The 24435-nt window shown below is 43.5% G+C and overlaps 1 protein-coding gene across 1 annotated transcript in view; it reads right to left on the bottom strand.

Moving 5' to 3' along the window:
* Positions 1 to 24435, bottom strand: part of rasef (RAS and EF-hand domain containing) — a gene marked incomplete at both ends in the record, with an annotated part of 43807 nt that overhangs the window by 8376 nt on the left and 10996 nt on the right. Inside the window, 10 exons of the mRNA XM_079827703.1 lie at positions 556 to 675; positions 7266 to 7380; positions 9538 to 9619; positions 9700 to 9847; positions 9983 to 10117; positions 11502 to 11778; positions 11997 to 12067; positions 12291 to 12372; positions 16504 to 16572; positions 17357 to 17472. Of these exons, the coding sequence (XP_079683829.1) occupies positions 556 to 675; positions 7266 to 7380; positions 9538 to 9619; positions 9700 to 9847; positions 9983 to 10117; positions 11502 to 11778; positions 11997 to 12067; positions 12291 to 12372; positions 16504 to 16572; positions 17357 to 17472 (1215 nt within the window). The remainder of the gene's footprint in view (positions 1 to 555; positions 676 to 7265; positions 7381 to 9537; positions 9620 to 9699; positions 9848 to 9982; positions 10118 to 11501; positions 11779 to 11996; positions 12068 to 12290; positions 12373 to 16503; positions 16573 to 17356; positions 17473 to 24435) is intronic.

Raw genomic sequence — 24435 nt, 5'->3', positions numbered from 1 at the left:
GTCAGGATTTTTGTTAAATAATACATCAAATTTCAGTTCGTTTTTTTTCGACTATTCTATGATACTTTTGTGTCTTTTTGATGCTGGTCGCCATTCACTGCCATTACATGGACAAGCTCGAGTGGTACATTTTTTTTAAATTCTCCTTTTGTGGTCCGAAAAAGAAAGAAGGGTATACTAAATTAGAACAACACCAGGGTGAGTAAATGATGACTTAATATTAAGTTTAGGGTGAACTATCCCTTTAAGTTCAAAAAGTCAAGTCTTCTGAAGCCTATAATAGTTTATTGCCTATGATAGACTCTTGTTATGGCGCGTTCATGGTGTTTGTGCCCGTTTTGAAGCTTGAAAGTTTCAGTCTCCGTTCATGGTAAACCGCATGGAAAGGGAAGCCAGCAGTGTGTTTTTCTCCTTTTGTTTTTTCAGAGGAGAATCAAAGTCAAACGGTTTGTATGAGGGTGAGTAAATAATGATAATTTTCATTTTTGGGTCATTAATCCCTGTAAAAAACAGAAAGCAATGGTAAATCATAGTGAATAATGGCCGGGCACGAACCATGGCCAGTTTCTCTCCGTAGCTAGTTGGAATACAGGTGACTCCATCCAGAAGAGCTTCCTTCCTCAGGTCTGTCTTATTCCCCACAAGCATGATGGGAATGTCATCCTGGGACACATCCTGCAACAGAAAAGAATCTCAATTAGTATCTTTTTCAAACTAACCCAGCGACATCCCACATATCAGTATCTTTTAACTGTAGGTGTATACAGTTGCAAGGAAACGAATGTGAACCTGTGAAAATGTGAATGATTTTAACAAAATAAGAGAGATCATATAAAATGGATGATTTTTTTTATTTAGTACAGTCTTGAATATGACATTTTACATAAAATATGTTTACATATAGTCCACAAGACAAAAAAATAGCTGAATTTATAATTATGACCCCATCCAAAAGTTTATGGGGTATTTAACCCTCATTCCCTGAAGGTCACAGATGTATTGGGACCACTTCAGGGAGCCCCTATCAGCTTCGAGTATATACAGAACGAGCCAATGCACATTTGCCAATGCATGCGAGATTTGCATCTTGCGCTCCGAGCAAGAGGAGCCAGCGGTGGTACATCAACCGTGGTGACAGGATGTAATGTCTCCATTCCCTCCTTCAGGGAACAAGGGTTACCAAGCGTAACCAAGACGTTCCCTTTCAGTCGGTCACATTCTGCATTATGAGAAGAACACTAATCAACGAATAGGCGGTGGCCACAGTGCTGTCCGTACGGACCAGTACGTGCTTGCCTCGTTGCGTCAACTTGAGGTGGCCCAGTGCAAGACATACTGCTAACAAGGCAGTTGATGTGCCAATGCAGTAGGGGCCCCGTCCACAGACCCGAGACTGCATACCTGTTGTCCGTGGCCCCCCAGCTGGTGGCAGAGGCATCCGTGAAAACCACAGCATGCCTGGACACTTGTTCTAGGGGAACTTTGGCCTGTAGAAATGAAGGTTTGGCGACAAGTCTGTGTGATTGTCACACAGAGCGAGGGAGGGTCTGAGTGTGCGGTGCAACACTTACCTGCTTCCGCTGGTCTGGTAATCTCTTCATGTATCTCCGGTAAGAATGGCACCAGGGCGGGGCGCTAGAAGGTTCAGTACGGTGGAGGGATCCACGCGAGCCCGACCTTTTCGGCAGCACCCAGAAACGCACAGGTGGAATGACATCTTGAAAAAGACCCAGTTTCACACCAGCAATAAACAGCTGCTTGGCTCCGAAGTGAAAGACAAAGTGCGCTGCATCCGTTTCCGTATTTAAACCCACGCAGCGGGGTGAAGTGCGAGATGCAAATCTTGCACACCAATGTGCATTGGCTCGTTCTGTATAAACTCGAAGATGATAGGGGCTCCCTGAAGTGATCCCAATACTTCGGTGATGTCAACGTAACGCCAAACTTAACTGACTGAAAGGGAACTGCAGAATTGTTGGACCTGGAGGATTTTTCTGAAGAACTTTGGGCAGTTTAACTCAAGAGTCGCTTTCTGATTACTGTGTACAGTACGCTTTATTTAAGGAAGAGATGTTGTTGGTGTTTGACCGTTCTGTCTTCGGTTGCGAGGCTTCTCGCCAGCTGGCGCCTCTTAATCAAGGAAGGTGCTCCATGGCCGATTATGCGATCGACTTTAAGACAATATCTGCCACCTGCGAATAGAATGAGGTAGCACTCATGGCACACTTTTTGGAGGGCTTGAATGAGGAGCTGAAGGATGAGATTTTTGCATGTGAGTTTCCCTCGCACCTGGACCAGTTGATGGATGAGTTGATGGAATCTGCACCGACGAGTTTGTGCTGACGTCACAGGATTCTGGGGATCCCCACTCTCTCCTCCAGCGTGCTCTGAACCACGCCCAGAACCTGAGCCCATAGAGCAGGGTAGAAGACATCTTTCCTCTGCTGAACGCCAACGCCACATCCGGGAGAGGTTGTGCCTTTTTTGTGGTGGTACTAGACATTTTACTGCCACATGTTCAGTAAAAGAGAACTCACCAGTAGATCGGGGGGAATTGGCGATCGCTATTCCTTTATCCCCATCCCCAAGTCTTGCTTCTGTCGCCTGCTCAGCTCTAATTGATTCAGGGGTGGAGGGACATTTTTTCGATGAGACGTGGGCTGTTGAACAAGACCTGAGTTAGGAAAGACTCCCATGACTTTTGCCCTGGATGGCCATGCACTTTCTAACATCCATCTCCAGTCTCACCACGTCTGGCAACCACCAAGAGACAATTTATTTTCTTGTGTTTCAGTCACCTATGGCCCCCATTGTCCTAAGGCACCCGTGGTTAACACAGCACAATCCCCAGATCAACTGGTCTGATAGTTCTATTGTGTCATGGAGCTTGTCTTGTCATACCAATTGCCTTGTCTCTGCTGTTCTCTCTGTTTCCTCTGTGTTTATTTTTCACGAGGAATCCATTGATTTATCTGGCGTTCTGGAGGAGTACCATGATCTGCTAGCGGAGTTCAGTCATTCACGGGCCACATCTCTTCCTCCCCATTGCCCGTATGATTGTATTAATCTTCTTCCTGGCACCTCTCCTCTCTGTGGGCGATTGCATTCCTTGTCCGCTCTCATACGCGAGGCGCTCAAGAAATATCTTGATGAGTCGCTCATGGATGGTACCATCGTTTCTTCCTCCTCACCCGCCAGTGTGGGTTTTTTCTTTGTGAAAACGAAGGATGGCTCCTTGCACCCCTACATCGATTATCGTGGGCTGAATGACATCACCATTAACCCCTAGAGGTCGAAGATCATGCCGGCGCCACTGCCTCGATTTTTTTCTTATCAGTGCCGAAGAGTCTCATCTTAACTAATCTGTTAAGTATCTACTTTTATTTGTGTATACTCAAAATATATATATATATTTTTGCAAAATAAAGAAAACAAACATGATCTGTATAATCTGACACGCAATCTGCAGCCTCTCTGTCAATGAAGATCAATCTGATACTTGTCAGAAAATTAAAATTTTGTCACACAAACATGAGGTATATGTGTTTAAATGAATTTTAGGTTTTAAATAATGTAAATCAAATAGAAAACAAATATTCTCTGTTTATGTAATCTGTTTGAAAAGAGAAAGATGTCAGTTGTTCGCTAGCCTCTTCATTAAGTGTTAATGCGGCCACACCTATGGAGTGCACATTCTTTTGAAAGTCAAATACTGATGTGATCCATGCGAACAGAGTCAACGCCCACATCACTCGAATAAACACATCAAGTTTAGTGCATGTACTTTGCATCGTTTTGAGACGCGGTGAGGAATAATCCTGGAATAATTTAACTCATAAGAAAAGCTGTTTATTTCTAAGAGCAACGGATCCAGCCGATGATTGTGAGGTAAATTAATTCTGTTAGTGTCTGGGAATATTAAACCGCAAAAGACCATTTAAATATGAATCCTGCATGTGTCTGTGTGACGTATTAAACTGCAGATTAACATTTATAGGCTATAAATATAATATAACAAATAAGCTACATAAAATGTCATAGACGTAAGACTCTTTATACAAGATTTCGTTTGCCTGTTTTGGACAGATTATGAAGTGTTTACTGTAAAATAGCCTAGTGTCACATCAATAAAGCTTTCGTGTGCAAATTTCTATTGCAATAAATAGGCTACAGTAGCCAGTCAAACGTTTTGTGTACAATACGTCTTGTAGCCATTAAAAACGTATTTTGTTTCATGTTGATGTTTAAATATTATAGCCTAATGTTATTTTTTAATTTCATCAATGTTGATTATGAAAAGTGCACAGCATGAGTAAGAAAGGACACATCATAAGATGCGCATTATGTCGGGAGACATGGAGTGGGTCAGACATGATTTTTGACCACTTCATTAGGTTTTATTTTGTAGAAAGCCTTTCTTTAAAGTTAATTTCGTTTTGTATAAATTGTATCTTAATTTTAATCAATATTTCATTAGCCAGTCTCATAAATGAACCGAAACTCGAAATATAATTTGAGTATTATGTGTATTGGATAGTTTACAAAATCAAATGATTCAGAAATGATTTTTGCCATTGAAATGACTGGAAAAAAAATTTCCCAATCAACCTGAATTCACCCTATACTCTTTGAAATCATAATTGCATTGCATAATGTTGTTTTAAATCCTAAATATTTTACTTATAACATTCATCATTACCAATTATTCAGTTTTTTGTATTTACTGAATACTGAATTCAATGTCACAATATTACAGTTTTTTTAGCATGAGACTAAAAATAGTAATGTCAAATATTTTGATAATTTAAAATATAGTAGTTATTAGAGAATCATCTCTATGTCAAAGCCGAGAAATGCGTGTTCCATGTCCGGTCGTTTACCTTCCTTGGTTCGGTTGTGTCTGCGGAGGGCATAAGCATGGACCCCTCCAAGGTTCAGGCAGTCTCTGACTGGCCCGTTCCTGAGTCGGCGATTCAGCATTTTTTTGGGTTTGCAAACTTTTATCGCCGTTTTATTTGTAATTTCAATAAGTTTGCCGCTCCTCTGATTGCTCTTACATCCGCTAAGTCCTTGAGGCTGCTCAACGCGCTTTTAAGCATCTTAAGACATTGTTCACATCCGCTCCCATTCTGATTTCGCCTGATCCGGAGAGTCAATTTATCGTTGAGGTGGACGCATCTGACGTTGGTTTCGATTTCACGATCTCTTATAGACACGGGTCCAAAAACCAGAACGCTCTTTCTCACCAGTTCTCTTCCTCCGAGGGGGCCCCACCACAGAGACCATCCTACCGGAGGGATGCATGGTTGGGTCTGTCACGTGGGGTGTGGAACAGCTGGGGAGAAAAGCGCTAGCTCACACCGTCGTCCCCTGGGGGTGTCCTGAGGGTAAGCTGTTTGTAGCCAAGTCTGCTCATCCGACTGTTCTTCCTTGGAGTCACTCCTCTAAATTTGAGGCACATCCTGGGTGGGGCGAATGCTGGCAGCCGTCCACCATCATTCTGGTGGCCTGCCATGGAACGTGAGATAAGTTGATTTGTTGAGTTGTGTTCTTTCTGTCCTCAGCAGAAATCCGGTAATTCACCTCCCGAGGGTCTGCTTCATCCCCTCTCTTTTTGCCTGCCCTTGGTCCCATATTGCCCTGGACTTCATCACGGGGCTTCTCCCCTCCGGTGGCAATATGGTGATTCTTACTGTCGTTGACCGTTTTTCAAAGGGGGTTCATTTCATCCCTCTCCCCGAGCTTCCGTCGGCTAAGGACACTGTGCTGGCAGTCGTGGACCACATTTTTAGGATTCACGTGCTTCCTTCTGATGTGGTTTCGGACAGGGGACCCCAGTTTGTCTCTAACTTTTGGAGGGAGTTCTGCCGACAGATTGGGGCCATTGCCAGTCTGTCGTCGGGGTTTCACCCACAGATTAATGGCCAAGATGAGCGCACTAATCAGGACCTTAGTTGGATGCTCCGCTGCTTGGCAGCTCAGAACCCCTCCTCCTGGTGCAAGCAATTGACAAGGTGGAACCCAAGGCCGCCGTCCCCTCGGTCCAGGCTTTTATGCAGCGCTGTCGTCACACTTGGAGGAGGGTGAGATCAGCTCTTTGCCGGACAAGGGAATGCACCTGTCGTGCTGCTAACCGTCGTCAGCCTAATGCACTCAGGTAAGTGTGTGGACAGAGAGTTTGGCTCTCCACACGCAATTTACCCCTTCAGGCAGCCGCTAAGAAATTGCCTCCCCGATTTATTGGGCCCTATGCCATCACTAAGGTTATCAGTCCGGTGGTAGTACGGCTCAGGTTGCCACATTCCCTCAAGCGCCTCCACCCCGTTTTCCATGTCTCGTGCATTAATCCTGCTGTTCTCTCCTGCTCTCCCTCATGCTCTTGTCGCTAACTCCCCTGTCTTTAGGGTTAAGAGGCTGATATAATGTCCAACCCCGGGGTCGGGCCATCAGTATTTTGATACTGCTCCCGTCGGGGAGGGGGTACTGTCAGGAGTCAAGTTTGATTCCTCAGCTTGTTTCCCTTCTCTTTTCACTGCACGTGTGCACTCTCGCACAGCTGTCCGCTATCTCAATCACCCTCCTCTTTGTCGGGTTATTGTTTGATCATTCATGCCTGCTACTTACATCTTGTTGTTGTTATTTACCTCTGCTCGTCTAGTTCTCTTCCAGACAGGTATTTCATCCTGTTATCATCAGCCTACAAGCCTGCTATTCTGCGCTGTCGTGTCTGCCAAGTGATGTGAGTGCTCAGTGTTTCCAGTGTGCACTCTCTGACAGCAGCTCCCTGCACCAACCCCCCCGCCTGGTTGCAGTCTGGTTCCTTTAAGTTTCCTTCTCCTGTTCTGTGTCCGCCTAGACGGTAGGTGACCTTTTATCCTTTTTCTGCTGTTCAATAAACTTCTATAACCAGCGTTCGCTTTTGGGTCTTTTCTCTACTGTGACAGCAAGTACGGCTGAGATTCTATTCTGATTATGTTCACCAATCAATGTTTATATGTGAATAAAATCCTAAATTAAATCTGTTCATCATATAAAGTGATTGAGTCTCTTCAGAAGACTTGGATTAAACTGCTTGATTCATAAGGACTTATTTTATGATCTCTTTACAAATGTTTTAGGGTCAGTTGTGGCCTAATGGTGAGAGGTTTGGTAAATGGCCAAGACAACTAAATTATGACTGTTTTGTATGAAACCTTAACTAACATTATAAGTTTACAATTACTGCAGTAGCAAATATGCTAAATGAGACCATGTTGAAGAAATACCTCAACGATGTCAACCCATTCGCGTACATTCAGAAAGCTCTTCTCACAAGTGACGTCATACAGTAGGAGGACCCCATCGGCTCTCCTGAAGTAAGACTTAGCAATGCTCCGAAATCTGTAAAAGGAAAACACCAGAGTAATCAACCTTTAGCCCAAAGTATACTTTTTATTTTACAGAGGGCTGTTTCTCAACCATGTTCCTAGAGGAACAACAACAGTGCACATTTTGGATGTCTCCTTTTTTTGACCCATATATTTCTGGTCTTGGAATCTCTACTAATGAGCTGATGAGTTGATTCAGGTGTGTTTAATTAGTAGGGCCGTGTATTGCCAAGAATCTGGCGATCCAATACGTATCACGATACAAGGGTTACGGTACGATATATTGTTATATATTGCGATATTGTAAGAAAGGCAATATATTGCGATATTTCTTTTTTTTTCTAATTTAGAAAAAAATAGGATCTAATTTAAAAGAATAAAGAACACAACCATATGCATAAAACCTGGCAAGTAACTATTTTATTTAATTAATACAGTATCATTTATATCACTAATCACTATTTTGTGCAATCTAAGTAAAGGGAAATAGTAAAGTGACTGCAGGATTCTTTATGTGTATATGTTTTAAAGGTTCACAGTATAGCAGTTTTTAATTTCTAAACTATTTAACAACAGAAAGTGCATAGTCCATTCCATGACTGAATGACTGTTTGTTTATATTTAATACTGTAAAGCTGTTTGCTTTAAAGCAGTCTATTGTATAAAGTGCTATTTAAAGTACTGAACTGCAGAGCTAGTGCATCCATATCCACATCGCTATGATCAGATGCTTTCTTTCTGCTGTCACAATTTTGTTGTGAGTTTATTTTGTTACTAAAAGGAAAACGAGCAGTACATATTTTATCAAAACGCTTCTCAGCAGCGCGGATGACGTCGGGATGTTAAGCAAGCTCTCAGATTCAATGCGTTTCCCGAGTATTGGATTTTAACTTGGCCTATTTTGCAAACAAAATGACTCTTGTCGATTTCCTTACTGGCTTCTTTATAGCTTCAGCTCTGTATACTGCAGGAGCGGAATAATTCTATCGTCTTGTGAGCTGGGTTTGCTAATACAAACACTAGCGATGCACGCACCTTCATCTCGCGCTTCTCTGACTCCGCGTCAGTTACGTTCTGCAATAACACTGCCATCTAGCGGTTGGGTTTCATACAGTCTGTGCTTTAACACAAAGCCACGAATCTTGGATGTGAATAAATAAATATATAAATATCGATACAGTGTTTTTGAGAATCGATACAGTATCGCCAAAAATAATATCGCGATATTCACATGTATCGATATTTTCTTACACCACTAATATAAACTTTGAATTTTGAACCAATCTCTTTTTGAAAATACAAAGATGTGGATTGGGACGGCAATAGGTGTTTGTCTAAAAACAGTAGGTAATTAAGCTGGGGATTTTTACGCAGGTGTAGGGAGAAAACACAGACATTCTGGATTCAGACGGCAATAAAAAAAAAAAAATCACAGACTAGCCCCTGTAAATGATGAAAATACCTTATGACCCCACGAGAAACAATTACCATCCGAATAGGGCTATACAGATATTTTTAATAATATCTCATAATTTGCTGTCACTTTAAGACCTGACGCGTGGATCCATTATACTGTTACACATGCGTTTTCTTTCTCAACTGTTTACATTAAAACAGTTAACACTTAAAACAGAACTGACTGTGTTTGTGATAACTCGCCAAGACCAGCATTTTTACATTATTTTGTGTGTATTTGACTGTTTAAGTGCAATAAGCAGCGAAAAAGAACTAAATTTAGTACTGAGAGGCGACTTTATGTGCATGCACTTTTGGTGTGAGCACAAAATCTGCGGAAAAGAGTTAAATTATGCACAATCCGCGCAATCCCATGCTGAAATCCCTTGCTAAGCCCTGTAACACCAACAATAATCAGCCGGAGCAAATAAAACGAGTGAGTGAGGGGAGAAGGGTTCAACTTGTTGGAGATATGAGAGAGAGAGAAAGCGCAGCTGTAAATGTGTATCTGCGGAAAACTTTTAAAAAGACTACATTTGAAAAGTGCATATATTTTACATGACGAAACATACTCAAAATGACAACACAGTCTGCTTTTATCACTGCTAGTTCTATGATGTCGGTTTGGTGTGTCACGCCCTTTAGAATTTATACCATGGGGTATAAATATGTTTGGTTTTGGGTTTCAACTTGATTTTGGGCACTGGGATCTTACCTTTCCTGTCCAGCTGTGTCCCATAACTGCAACACTGTTGGAACACCATCCACCACCAAAGTTTTCATCTGGAAATCCACCCCTGCAGGAAAAAGACACAAATTATGACACAATATTTGTGACAGTTAAAGATTAAGGCGACTAAATGTTAGAAAGTCTTACCCAGTGTGGCACTAGTGTTGCCTTTGAACTCGTTCTTACAGAGGCGAAGGAGGAAACTAGACTTTCCCACAGCGGCATCTCCTGCCAGCACAATCCTGTAAGCCTTCTCAGATGGAGGCTGAGTCACTGCCAAATCATCCTGCTCTTTCTGCACAGATGCATACACATTTGGGATTTAGACTTTGAGTTTCAGGACTGGGATTTGTTAGAGTGAGTTCAGGATTTAGAATGCCATGGGTCAAATTTAAGCCTTTATGATACTTCTGGCAGGTGAATCCAGTACCTCGGTGAAGATGGCAGAGAGACATTTCTTCCCTGAAGCATTAACGTCGTCTTTCTGAGCAGGCTTTGACAGAGTCCAGCTCAGAACGGATTCGCTGTCCGACCCAAGCGTGCCCTCTTCTTGCACTTCCAGAACCTGTGAGCAGACACAGCTTATTTTAAAATAGGACTCTGACTGATCCAGAAATGACAGCAAAGTGAAGAACACACAGGGAGATGCCTTTGAGATGCCTTAGCCTTTCCTTTGAATGCCTTTAGGAATATTATTTTTTTTAATATTCAAATATTATTTGTGAACATTATCTGTTCATACTTTGTTTACTTGGTTGCTTTTCTTATTCTCAAAAAGATTTTATTATCTTTTTTATAGATTGTATAATCACAATCATACAGAACAATTACCTGAAGAAAGTATCTGACTGTTGCTGATGAAGATTTATAGCCACAACAACGTGTGGGAATGTCTCTATTTATTTAATCAGTTTAAGAACATCATTGTATTTAACAACAGCTGCCTGAGCAAACTTTGCAAATAAACAAGCAAATATTGCTTGACAATTTCCAACAAAACATTCACAATAAGTTAAGGAACGTGTCGAAGTCTCTAGCTTTGTAAGGGGTCTTAAAGGGATAGTTCACCCAAAACAGGAAGAGGCCATCCTCAAACTGTTCCCACAAAGTTGGGAGCATGAAATTGTCCAAAATCTCTTGCTATGCTGAAGCATTAAGAGTTCCTTTCACTGGAACTAGGGGGCCAAGCCCAACCCCTGAAAAACAACCCCACACCATAATCCACCCTCCATCAAACTTTACACTTGGCACAATGCAGTCAGGCAAGTACCGTTCTCCTGGCAACCGCCAAACCCAGACTCATCTATCGGATTGCCAGACAGAAAAGCGTGATTCGTCACTCCAGAGAACACATCTCCACTGCTCTAGAGTCCAGTGGCGGCATGCTTTACACCACTGCATCCAACACTTTGCATTGCACTTGGATGCAGCTGTTTGGCCATGGAAACCCATTCCATGAAGCTCTTTACAGACTGCACTGTTCTTGAGCTAATCTGAAGGCCACACAAAGTTTGGAGGTCTGTAGCTATTGACTCTACCGAAAGTTGTCGACTTCTGCGCACTGTGCTCCTCAGCATGCACTGACCCCGCTCTGTGATTTTACATGGCCTACCACTTCGTGGCTGAGTTTCTGTTGTTCTCAATTGCTTCCACTTTGTTACAATACCACTAACAGTTGACCGTGGAATATTTAGTAGAGAGGAAATTTCACGAATAGACTTATTGCGCAGGTGGCAACCTATCAAGGTACCACGCTTGAATTCACTGAGCTCCTGAGAGTGACCCATTCTTTCACAAGTGTTTGTACAAACATTCTTCATGTCTAGTGCTTGATTGTATACACCTGTGGCCATGGAAGTGATTGGAACACCTGAATTCACTGATTTGGAGGGGTGTCCCAATACTTTTGGCAATATAGTGTATATCGGGCACATTTACTGACATCATACCTCTGTATCTGATGTGTCTGCAGACACAGTGGTGGTATTGTCCTCTGCTTGGAAGTTCAGGAAGGAAGATCTCACATGCTCATACTCGTAACCGTTATTTGAGCGCAGGGTAGACATGCCGCTGTCCACACAGCTGTCGGGGAGGCTGTCTTCCTCACAGCTACGTCTGCGCATGGGGTCGCACAGGGCCAGGGCCAGAGATTCACAGCTCAGTCTGCGACCCTCCATCAGCCGAAAATGATGATCATAGTCCTCGTCCGCAGATGTGTTAAAGCACCTAAGGAAGTATTCATTGTGACATAATCACAGTTACTATAATCAATATTTGCATTTCCAGTGGTTATATTTGCATTAATGCAGTGGTTTAATACTAAGGTTTAGAGTTTAGAATGTGTGATTAATATCAATGCATTGCAATAGGGTTCTACATTTTACAGCATGTAGCAAAGACCTCAACACTAAAGTTAACTGCAAATACCTATGCAAATGTCTTACCGATCAAAATTGGAGGAACAGATATTCTTTCTCGTACTCATGTAAACTCCAGGTGAGAGTCCACTAACACGCTGTAAGAGAAAAAAAATATGTCTAGAAAATCGGTCTGTCCTAGATGTAAAAGCAGAAATGTAAATACAGTTAAGTTGAACCCTAATGCCTCTTAAAAAACACACACAGCCATCAAAGCATTACCCTGATCAGCAAGCATTGCTCTCAAGTAGCTTAATCCATTTAACAACATTTACATTAAAGAAAGGCTTTGGACACAAAGGGTTCAGGAGAGGTTCTTACTTGAGTCTTATTCTTGCTCTGACTGTTCTCCCAGGCTGCACGCAGACTGTCATTACTGTCATGGAGCTTTCTGTTGGCTGCCCTGGACATGGAAAACAATAACAACAAAAACAATAAAGCAACAAACCAAAACTAAACAAAATATACGGGACTTCTACCAAGAACCAACTTCTTCTAAAATCAAGTCCCGCCCTACATTTATTTCTTGTTCGAAAAGCCGCTTCACTCTAATATACACCACAATAGAGAAGAAAAGAATATCGCAAATACAAAGTTCTGTCATTAAACTCTAGATGGAGCAGGCTAATAGGCTAACTTAACTGAACTTAACTACATTTTTAACTTAAATTTGCCACCTGAGAGTTAGGCAATAAATACATACTTATATGAAAATACATATATCTTTTATAGTTTTATATACAGTACATAATGCACACATCTGTACACAAGTGTTCTGACCTACTGTATATATATATATATATATATATATATATATATATATATATATATATATATATATATATATATATATATATATATATATATATATATATATATATTATTTTACCGTTTTTTTATTTATAATTTTTTTATTCTTATTTTTCTTAATCTTACTTTTTTAAATGTTCTTTATATCCTCTTCTGTTATGTATGTATGTATGTATGTATGTATGTATGTATGTATGTATGTATGTATGTACCCATAGCTCCTGAAAACCACAACAAATTCCTTGTGTGTTTGTGCACACTTGGTGAACAGGGCCCATCAATAATTAGAAATGGCCAAATTGTCCCTCCCAATATTTAAAATTCTACGCAGCACTCTGAATGTTAGGGTGACAAAAACCCTAATGTTAGGGTGACTATGTATTTAAAAGTTATAGTTTTAGTCTGGTCGGCCTCAGCGGTCTAACAGCGCTCATCAATGTCAAAATTATTGAGATGGCCAATCAAATTAAAGTAGGCTGGGTTTATGTTCTCTTTTGGCTTGTGCACAGTCTTCACACAGACAAGCGCATTAATCTATCGCTTAATGCCATTACGGGGACTCTATTCTTTCCAGTGAAATCAAAAAGCAAAAACGAAATGCACACAAAAGTGTCCATTTTCTTAATATACAATCATTGATGAACATCTTTGATTTGACAATTATAGGAAGGCGGATTAGAACCCAGAACCTTTGACACGGTTTGCAAAAATTCTACCACCAGACCACTAACTTAAAGGATTTCGGGGCTACCAATATATTTGACGCAAATTAATACAAATATTATTTGCAAATAGTCCCAAAATGATTATTTCCCAACAAGAATTAGACCTAGATTTTCGCTCACTGTTCTGTTTCTTTATGCTTTATAAAAATAAAAATAAAAATAAATTGCAGAATAAAGCTCATTCTGATTCTTATTCTGATTCATTCTGATTCTAAAGTTTTTACTAGCTGGATTCCATCTCCACTTTGAATGTAAAGTGTTTGGGCATGTTTTCTATTTTCACAAGGAACTTGGGTAACACTTTACAATAAGTATACAGCAGGGCCGTAACCACCATAGACATTGAGGGGGACGAGTCCCCTCCAATAATTAGAAATGGCCAAATTGTCCCCCCCAATATTTAAAATTATGCAGCGCTCTGTATGTTGTTAGGACAACAAAAAGGTTTAAAAGTTTAAGTCTGGTCTATCTTAGCAGTCTAACAGCGTTCGTCAATGTCAAAATGATTGAGATGGCCAATCAAATCATATTAGACGGGGTTGAAAGAGCATGAAACATTTAATACATGTCAACTGTTTTGAAACAGAAATGTCAAACGATCAACAGTAACATCCAGTGATGCAAACTTCTCTACTTTTTCCCTGAAATACGGACGTTTTGAATAAAAATTATGCATTTACGTGATTCATAGAATTCCTAACTGAGTGCGAAGAGACAAGAAACGTTTTTACGGACTTGGTATACAGTAACAAAGAACTTACAAATAATTTGCCTACAAATGTCTCTACATTGTTAATATATTACCCTAGTAACAAAAACCTACACCAAAATGTATTTAAAATAAAATTATTTCATACTAAGTATAATACAAATGCATTAACATATTTACTGACATATCGTTTGAGACTTAGTGATAATTCAACATTATTTGGAGTACTTTATTGCACAATGCACATTTCTTAATATTAAGCCTAAACTGTTTTAATATCACATTAGTCAGGATAGTCTGATCATTGTATAATATCAGTCTTTAAATGCAAGGTATTTAAAGTGTACCTTAAGTATTCTTGCTATTTTAGCACTGTGAAATATACTTAAGTAGGCTATATCTTTAGTTGGACCTCAGCACGATTTCCAGATAACTAAAGTGTATTAAAGGGTTAGTTCACCCAAAAATGAAAATTCTGTCATTAATTACTTACCCTCATGTCGTTCGACACCCGTAAGACCTCCGTTCATCTTCGGAACAGAAATGAAGATATTTTAGTTGAAATCCGATCGCTCAGAAAGGCCTCCATTGGCACAATGCACGGTACACTCTCAAGACCCATAAAAGGTACTAAAGACGTTGTTACAAAGTCCATCTCACTACAGTGGTTCTACAATAACTTTATAAAGCGACGAGAATAGTTTTTGTGCGCAAAAACCCCTAAATAACGACTTATATAGTGATGACCGATTTCAAAATAATGCATCATGAAGCTTCAAAGCGTTATGACGCAGTGAGTCGAATCATGATTCGGATCGCGTGTCAAACCGCCAAACTGCTGAAATTACGTGACTTTGGCGATTCATACTGCTGAATCGACTCACTGATTCATAACGCTTCGAAGCTTCATGATGCCTTGTTTTGAAATCATGATATAAGTTGTTATTTAGGGTTTTTTTGCGCACAAAAACTATTCTCGTCACTTTATAAAGTTATTGTAGAACCACTGTAATGAGATGGACTTTGTAACGACGTCTTTAGTACCTTTTATGGGTCTTGAGAGTGTAACGTGCATTGTGCCAATGGAGGCCTTTCTGAGCGATCGGATTTCAACTAAAATATCTTCATTTGTGTTCCGAAGATGAACGGAGGTCCTACGGGTGTCGAACGACATGAGGGTAAGTAATTAATGACATCATTTTCATTTTTGGGTGAACTAACCCTTTAATTACAAAATTAGTTGTTCCAATTTAGTAGACTTTAAGTATACCAGTTAAGTATAATAAAAGTACAATTGCAGGGTATTTATATTAAGTACATATATATATGTAAATGTATTTGTAATATACTTAGCATAAAACAAATGCATTTCAAAAACATTTTGGTATATTTACTTTTCACTAGGGTAATATGATATGCAAATAGTGAGTTCTTCATTCATTGTCACTATAATTAACCAAATTATTATTGTTCAATTAGCTCATATGTAAAGAGTTAGATAATGCTTTATGCTTTTTATGCCAACCTTTGTTAGACATTAATTGCACTAGTATTAAGTGTTCCTTAAAAATGTGTGTGTGCAGACATGCTTAATGTATTTTTAAACATTTTAAGCAACACTGAATATGAATGCAGTTAATGTCTAATAATGGTTGGTTATTAATGTTAGCACTTAATTAACGGTGTTTTCCATGACCTAAACTAATTTCTCAATTGACAAATATTTACTCCTAATAACCAGTTAACAAATCCCTTACTACAAGCTAATGAAACAATAATAATTGTGTTAATTACAGTGACAATCAATGAAGAACTGTACATAGTTGTACATAGCCTATTAATATATTAACAATGTAGAGACGACCGTATATTAAAGGGATAGTTCACCCAAAAATGAAAATTAGCCATTGATTTACTAACCCACTAAAGTCATCCTGGGTGTATATGACATTCTTCTTTCAGACGAATACAGTCGGAGTTATATTAAAAAATGTCCTGGCTCTTCCATGCTTTATAATGGCAGTGAATGGCTGTTTTTGTTTTGAAGTCCATAAAAGTGCATATATAATTTTTGGGTGAACTATCCCTTTGAATGAACTATTAACTATGAATTAACCATAAACTAAAAGTTTGTTAATGATTTTACTTTATTACTGTATACTTATTATAAAGTGTTACCAGAACCTGCAAGTAAATCCCAAAACTGGGATCCCTTAAAGTCCATATCTGCTGTTGTGCTGGTTTGTCATTTACAGCAGTTTTTATGTAGTGCTGTGTGTGTTCAACTCACTGAAGCACCTCGATCTGTCTCTCCAGGTTATGTCTCTCCTCAGAAAAGCACTTCATAAGAGCCTCATCTCTGCAAACAAATCAAATCAACAAAGTTTAATACTTATTGTTCAAATTCATACACAGTAAGCACAAGCATAAGACATGGTAATGGCTGCCTTAGCAAACACAGCTTCTTAATTTTACACTGTGACAATTGCAATTGTTATCTTAAGGTGCTATTTCTACCATTCCGATCTGGCTGTTGAAATGACTTGCGTTGGTTTAACCTAATGCAGTCAGGTGGATTCAGTCATTAAATATTTGGGTTCCCTGACGTTTTTTTACACAGTAAAACTCATTATACTAATGCTGGGACACTCACACACAAGTAAACTGCGCTCTGTTTTGTCGTTACTAGGTGACAAGGTTCAGGCATTCCTGTGCAGTGTAATTGTGTGACACCAGGATATCCTGCTCTGACGATTTCAGCACAGCAAACAGTCACAAAACCTGTTTACAGCTGCTCATGCTGATTATGTTCTTTCATTATTGACATTGACGTATCCAATAGGGAGTGTTAGAATCAGAAGAGATAGATACTTCAGAATACACATTTGATAGGGTTCTTAAAAATTCCTGGTCTGAGGATCTGAATTCAAAGGGTTTATTACATATTCATCAATAACTAAGTCAACTGGGAATGCTGAGATGCAACACACACACACACACACACACACACACACACACACACACACACACACACACACACACACACACACACACACACACACACACACACACACACACACACACACACACACACACACACACACACACACACACACACACACACACACACAGATGTTCAGTACCGTTCAAAGTTGATGCTTTGGTCTGTGAGATCACTCTTCAGAGAGTCCAGCTCACTCTGCAGGAACGCAACATTAGTGTGGGACTCCAAAAGCTCCTGTTTCAACTTCTGGTTTTGCTGAAAAAGAGAAACAAGACAAAAAAATATTATACACACCCAGCAAAATGCTTAAATCAAGTCAACAATTGCAGTGATTATTATGTTTCTAGCATGTTATATATTTGGTAACAGTTATTTAACCCTTATTGATGGAGTGTTTAGCTTTTCATTTCTTAGACAACCATGTAGGAAGACACATCATGGCCATATTCCAGGATGGCAATGTCAAGATTCATCAGGCTCAAACTGTAAAGGAATGGTTGGGAGGGAGCATGAAGAAACATTTTCACACATGAATTGGCACCTCTACATCCAGTTCCATCCCTCTTGATGGAAATAACATCACAACATTTATTTACATCAAGAGGTGGATACATATTTGGTCAGATTAACCAACTTGATTATAAAGTTAACACTTTAATTATAAAGTTGGTGTAAACAGATTTTATGATATACGGAATTTCAATGTAATGCCACAAATCCAATAACGTTAACACCAGCTCGAAATTAAGTATGAACACATGGGAGTCAAGTCTAGTACACAGCTTATAAAGGATCATGTTTTAATGAAGGTTTTTGTAATCTATTTGTGTGTTAAAAGTACCATTCCGGCAGTGAAAACTATGCTGAACTAAATGAAGATAAATGTCATGGCGTCTGGCGTGTTTATTGAAACAATCAGATAAAGAGTAAATCGAGAGTCAGTGAGAACCGCATTTGATTGGCTACAAGTAGAAGGACCCACCTTTCCTCTCATGCATGCAAAAGTCAATGAGTGAGAGAATCGGAACAGACGGAACAGTACATACAGCTATTTTAGGAACTTTTTGCCCTACGTACACAAGTCATTTAGATATTTGCAACAGTTTGGTTTTTACATACACAAATTGGTTCTACGTAGTCAATCTGTTTAGCAGTTCTTTAAACAGTTGTTTTCGTTTGCAAATCACTGTTCATAGGCTTTTGGGTGTATTTCGGCAAAAAAAAACACGTGCCAAAAGTGTAAGCGCTGGAAAAATTGAAGTCAGAAGAATACAGATCATACTTATTTTTGTGTTAGCACTTACGAATAACAGTAAAATGCAGCAAATAATTTTTTCTTACTTTTGAAAATAATAAAATAGGCCTATCCAAAAATGAACAATGTTTTATATTTTGTTGCCTTGTGTACTTACAGTATCCCAGATGTTTCCAAGAAAGTTAAAATCCAGAGAAATAAGCGATTTTAACCAGGACACTGACCATTTCTGTGCGTCGCCTATCGATGTCCAGTTTCATTTAGTAGAAACCATGGAAACACCAAAGATGCTTTAATATATACTATAATATATATTTTATTAGACAAGGGAACAACTGTTTGGATACATTTATAGACAAAAAATTATTCATTGTTACATAGCTCAACACTGTTAGTCTTATTGTTTAAATCTGGTTTTCTTGATTTACCGCGAGTACCATGTTTTACCATGCCTAATATCGATCTAACTACTGCAGTGTGCAACAAGTTAGACCTCATAGTAGCCACCGAGCGAACGCACAGAGTAGCATTATAACATAACTTTCAACACACTCAAACAGGGCCGTTTCTAGCCATTTTGAGGCCCTAGGCGAAATCCTTATTGGCACCCCCCAACCAAATCTTAAAAAGCAACATGGTATTACTGGTATTAATTTTAATCCTTATTAACAAATACATACATACACACCATTTTGGAACTGTAATCCTTATTAACAAATGTATACAAATACAATTTGGAAACTTTGATAAAAGCTGTTCCAGTCACATGAAAGTAACAAGAATAAATATTGATTCAGTGCAGTCCTTGTTTCTCATTGACGCTTGAACTTCCCCTTTAAATAACGCAACGCTATGCCCTGTACGACACTATTAGAACTGAATGAATCGATTCAGCTTTCAACACCACCCGTAAAGATGCATTAAATTCGATTAAGCGGTTTAATAAAGGATAATAAATATTGTGAATTAGCACATTTTATTATACTATTTTTAAATTGGCCGTTGAAGTTTTATATGGGACAATTACACACTGATCCTTTAACAATGTATTAGCGCAGCTAACTGAAGCTTTTGGAGGTGCAAGTAAGAGAAGAAAGCTTAATAGAGTCTAAATATAATGATATTATGAAATGCTAAAGTGAGTCTGGCTAGCCTATATCTTGCTTCTATAATACACACCGAGCAATATCACACTATCTGCCCATTTCACAGCGTGATTTCTCGACTGCCACAAATACGGCCCTAACAAAAAACAGATTTGTGCACTTTTTATTGTACCGCCTAGTTCCCATTCAGTCGGTCACGTTCGACGTACGTCGGACGTACCGACGAATTGGGATCACTTCTGGGAGCCCCTATCAGATTTGCATCTCGCGCTCCGCCCCGCGCCGCGGGTATAAACAGGAAGCGAGAGCGAATGCACGCTGTCATTCACTTCGGAGCCACACAGGCATATGAAGGACTCACTCTTCTTCACAGTCGAGTATTTTCGCTGCTATCAAGCAAGAGAGACGAAAGAACCGGAGAATCCAGGAAACGCGTGTTGGAGAGACGGCACATTTCAGTGGGATCCGCGCTGACTCATCGGCTGCCTCTGCAAGCAGAGAAAAACTGCTGTTTTAACAGCAACAGCAAAATCTGTTGGTCTGGTTGGGCGTTTTCCTGCTGAGTACAGGCACGGGCTGCACAACAATCCCGTGCGCTGTCGCGTTTCCCCCTGAGTGCTTCAGCACAAGAGCGTTTCCTCACAAAAAGAGTTCACGGGTGACGTGCCGTCCTTTTCAGGATGTCTTACCACCCGTGCGTTTCTGGATGCGGTCGTTCCCTGTCCCCTGCTGACGGTCACAACCGCTGTCTCACGTGTTTGGGCACACAGCACGCTGAGGCGGCGTTTGTGGATGGTTCATGTTCCCACTGCGGGAACATGACTATCTCGGAGCTAAGATCGAGACTCTCCTACCTCCGGGCTGGGCGAGTCCCCTTACCCATCCCACGAACCAGGGCTGCCCCTAACCCGGGCGGACCTGCTTCTTTGGATGGCCAGGGTGATCTGAGGATTACGTTTAGGGCAAACCCGCCGAGCGACCCTCCGCAGGCCCCTAATCCCTCAGCTCCGCAGCCGGTAGAGCCTCCGAGAGAACCCGCTGGACCCTCCCACGGGAGACCAGTGGTGACTTTTGGAGCTCCAGCAGACGAGCAGATGTCGATCGCTGCATCGGAGGGGGAGTTTCAGTCCTCGGAGGATGAAGGGTCAGCTGTACTGCCTCCCTCTGGGAGAGTGGCAACGGCTGCCCCGGACCCTGAGATGGCTGCTATGCTTGCCCGGGCCGCCGAAAGGGTTGGGCTCGAGTGGAACCCTCCACCGTGTCCCGAACCCTCTAGGTTGGACGATTGGTTCCTCGCGGTGGGTCGCGCTGGTTCTCAGCGTCCCGCCCCGACACCTTTCTTCCCGGAGGTGCATGAGGAGCTCACGAGGTCGTGGACGGCACCTTTTTCTGCCAGAAACCGGCCGAGTGACTCCTCCCCCCTCACTACTCTCGACGGCGGGCCAGCCAAGGGTTACGTGGGGATCCCGCCAGTGGAGCGCGCCGTCGCGATGCAACTGTGTCCGGCGACCGCCTCTAACTGGCGCGGTGACCCAAGTCTCCCGTCCCGGGCCTGTAAGTTCTCTTCCAGTCTGACTGGGAAGGCTTACAAGGCCTGCGGGCAGGCTGCGTCCGCCTTGCATGGCATGGCGCTGCTTCAGGTCCACCAGGCCCAAGCGCTCCTTGACATGCACGAGGGTAGGCCTGACCCAGAGCTCCTCCGGGAGCTCCGGACGGCGACGGACCTCGCCCTCCGGGCGACGAAAGTCACCGCCCGTTCCATCGGTCAGGCGATGTCCACGCTTGTGGTCCAGGAGCGTCATCTCTGGCTTAACCTGGCTGACATGAGGGAGACCGATAAATATCGGTTCCTGGACTCCCCCATCTCGTCAGCTGGGTTATTCGGCGACGCGGTCGAGAGCTTCGCCCAACAGTTCTCGGCCGCCCAGAAGCAGACGGAGGCGATCAAGCACATCCTGCCCCGGCGGCCCGCTGCTGCCTCCACCCCGCCGCCGGCGGCAGCGCCTCCGACTACTCGTCGCCGAGGACGTCCACCCGCCGCCGCCTCCGCCTCCGCCCCCGCCAAGGCACCGCAGCAGCCTTCCACCAGCCGACGGCGTGGGGCCGGCCGTGGGAAGGATGTCCAGCCCGCTCAGGCCGCTGCCAAGCCAGGTGGCAAGCGTCGTCGCAAGCGACCCTGAGACGGGCCGCCCAGAGATGGAGGAAACTGCTCTGAGGGAGATGGCTGCAGCACCACTCCTTCCCCCGGAGGAGGGCCGGGGGAAAATCTTTTGTTTTTCTGTTCCGCCGCTGGCCCCAGTGTCAGCGGCACCCAAAACATCAATAAAAGAGCAGTTTCCAATATCTCTGGGTGCCAAGAGAGCGCGCTTGGCGGTGGTCGACGCTCCCATGCCTCGCCACCCTCAAGTACCTCTCCCTTCGCCAGCAGGGGACGCCGGCTGTCGGGACGCACACAAGCGGCCTCCCCACACTCGCACGTCCCCTCTGCGGATGCAGGTAAGTGTTGCACAGCACACTCAGATCCCGCTGCGGGCCGCTCCCATGCCGTCCGAGCCGGATCCCTGCGTTCCGCCTCGCTGCCCCGCTGCGGGTACGTCTGTGGTGCCGATGGTCCCCCTTGCTCGGAGTCTGGGAGCCTGGCTAGCGCTTCCCAGCCCGTCTCGGTGGCTCATCCGTACCATCAGACTCGGCTATGCGATTCAGTTCGCCCGGCGTCCCCCCAAGTTCAGGGGCGTTCACTTCACGACTGTAGTGGAGGCGAACGCCCCCGTGCTCAGGGCGGAGATCGCTGTCCTACTGGCGAAGGACGCGATAGAGCCGGTCCCTCAAGCCGATATGAGGTCCGGGTTCTACAGCCCGTACTTCATTGTACCCAAGAAAGGCGGCGGGTTACGACCGATCTTGGACCTGCGATTCCTGAACCGGTCCCTTCACAGGCTGCCGTTCACGATGTTAACGCAGAAGCGCATCTTCAGGTGCATCCGTCCCCGAGATTGGTTTGCAGCGATCGACCTGAAGGACGCATACTTTCATGTCTCGATTCTCCCTCGACACCGGCCCTTTCTGCGCTTCGCGTTCGAGGGACGGGCATATCAGTACCGCGTCTTACCCTTCGGCCTGTCGCTGTCGCCCCGCGTCTTTACGAAGGTTGCGGAGGCGGCCATTGCTCCCATGAGAGAGCATGGCGTTCGCATCCTCAACTACCTCGACTGGCTGATTCTTGCCCAGTCGCGAGAGCAGTTGTGCGAACACAGGGACAAGGTGCTCAGTCACCTCAGCCAGTTGGGACTTTGGGTCAACTGGGAGAAGAGCAAACTCTGCCCCACGCAGAGGATCTCTTTTCTCGGTATGGAGATAGACTCGGTCGCCATGACTGCGCGCCTCACCGAGAAGCGCGTCCAGTCGGTGTTGAACTGCCTGAATTCGTTCAGAGGCAGGACAGCCGTTCCACTGAAACATTTTCAGAGGCTCCTGGGGCATATGGCATCCGCAGCCGCAGTAACGCCGCTCGGGTTGCTTCATATGAGACCGCTTCAACGCTGGCTACACGATCGAGTCCCGAGATGGGCGTGGCACAGCGGTTCCCTCCGCGTCCAAGTGACTCCGAGGTGCCGCCAAACCTTCGGCCCGTGGTCGGACCCTCTGTTTCTCCGGGCGGGAGTTCCCCTAGAACAAGTGTCCAGGCACTCCGTTGTCTCCACGGATGCCTCATCCACGGGTTGGGGTGCCACGTACAACGGGCTTGCAGTTTCGGGTCTGTGGACGGGGCCTCAACTGCAATGGCATATCAATTGCCTCGAGTTGTTAGCAGTTCGTCTTGCACTCAGCCGCTTCAAAGTGCCGCTCAGAGGCAAGCACGTTCTGGTCCGGACGGACAACACTGCGGCCGTAGCGTACATCAACAAACAGGGTGGTCTACGCCCCCGTCGCATGTCGCAACTCGCCCGCCATCTCCTCTTATGGAGTCAGAAGCATCTGAGGTCGCTTCGTGCCGTTCACATTCCGGGCCTGCTCAATCGTGCGGCCGACGAGCTGTCACGTCAGCAGGTACTTCCGGGAGAATGGCGACTCCATCCCCAGGCGGTCCAGCTAATCTGGAGTCGTTTCGGGGCCGCACAGGTAGACCTGTTTGCCTCCCCAGAGACGACCCACTGTCAGCGGTTTTATTCCTTGACCGAGGGGACCCTCGGGTCGGATGCCCTGGCCCACAGCTGGCCCCGGGAAGAACGCAAGTATGCGTTTCCCCCAGTGAGCCTTCTTGCGCAGACTCTGTGCAAAGTCAGGGAGGACGAGGAGCAGGTCCTGTTGGTCGCTCCGTATTGGCCCAACCGGACTTGGTTCCTGGAACTAGTGCTCCTTGCGACAGCACCTCCCTGGCCCATTCCTCTGAGACAGGACCTCCTGACTCAGAGACGGGGCACCCTATGGCACCCGCGTCCGGACCTCTGGAAACTCCATGTTTGGTCCCTGGACGGGACGCGGAGGTTCTAGGTGACCTACCGCAAGCGGTAGTTGACACCATTACTTCCACTAGAGCCCCCTCTACGAGGCGCCTCTATGCGTTGAAGTGGAACCTGTTCGCCGACTGGTGCTCTTCTCGCCGAGAAGACCCCCGAAGATGTTCGGTCGCATCTGTGCTTACCTTTCTACAGGATGGGTTGGAGCGAAGGCTGTCTCCCTCCACCCTCAAAGTCTATGTCGCCGCTATCGCCGCTAATCATGAGCTCGTAGATGCAAAATCTCTAGGTAAGCACGATCTGATCGTCAGGTTCCTTAGGGGAGCGAGGAGATTAAATCCACCTCGTCCTCCCTCCATACCCTCTTGGGACTTAACTCTGGTGCTAACTGCGCTACAGA

This window comes from Gobio gobio, assembly GCF_949357685.1.
Source record: "Gobio gobio genome assembly, chromosome: 10".
NCBI classification, from domain to species: Eukaryota; Metazoa; Chordata; class Actinopteri; order Cypriniformes; family Gobionidae; genus Gobio; species Gobio gobio.
This window is presented reverse-complemented; position numbering and strand designations above follow the sequence as displayed.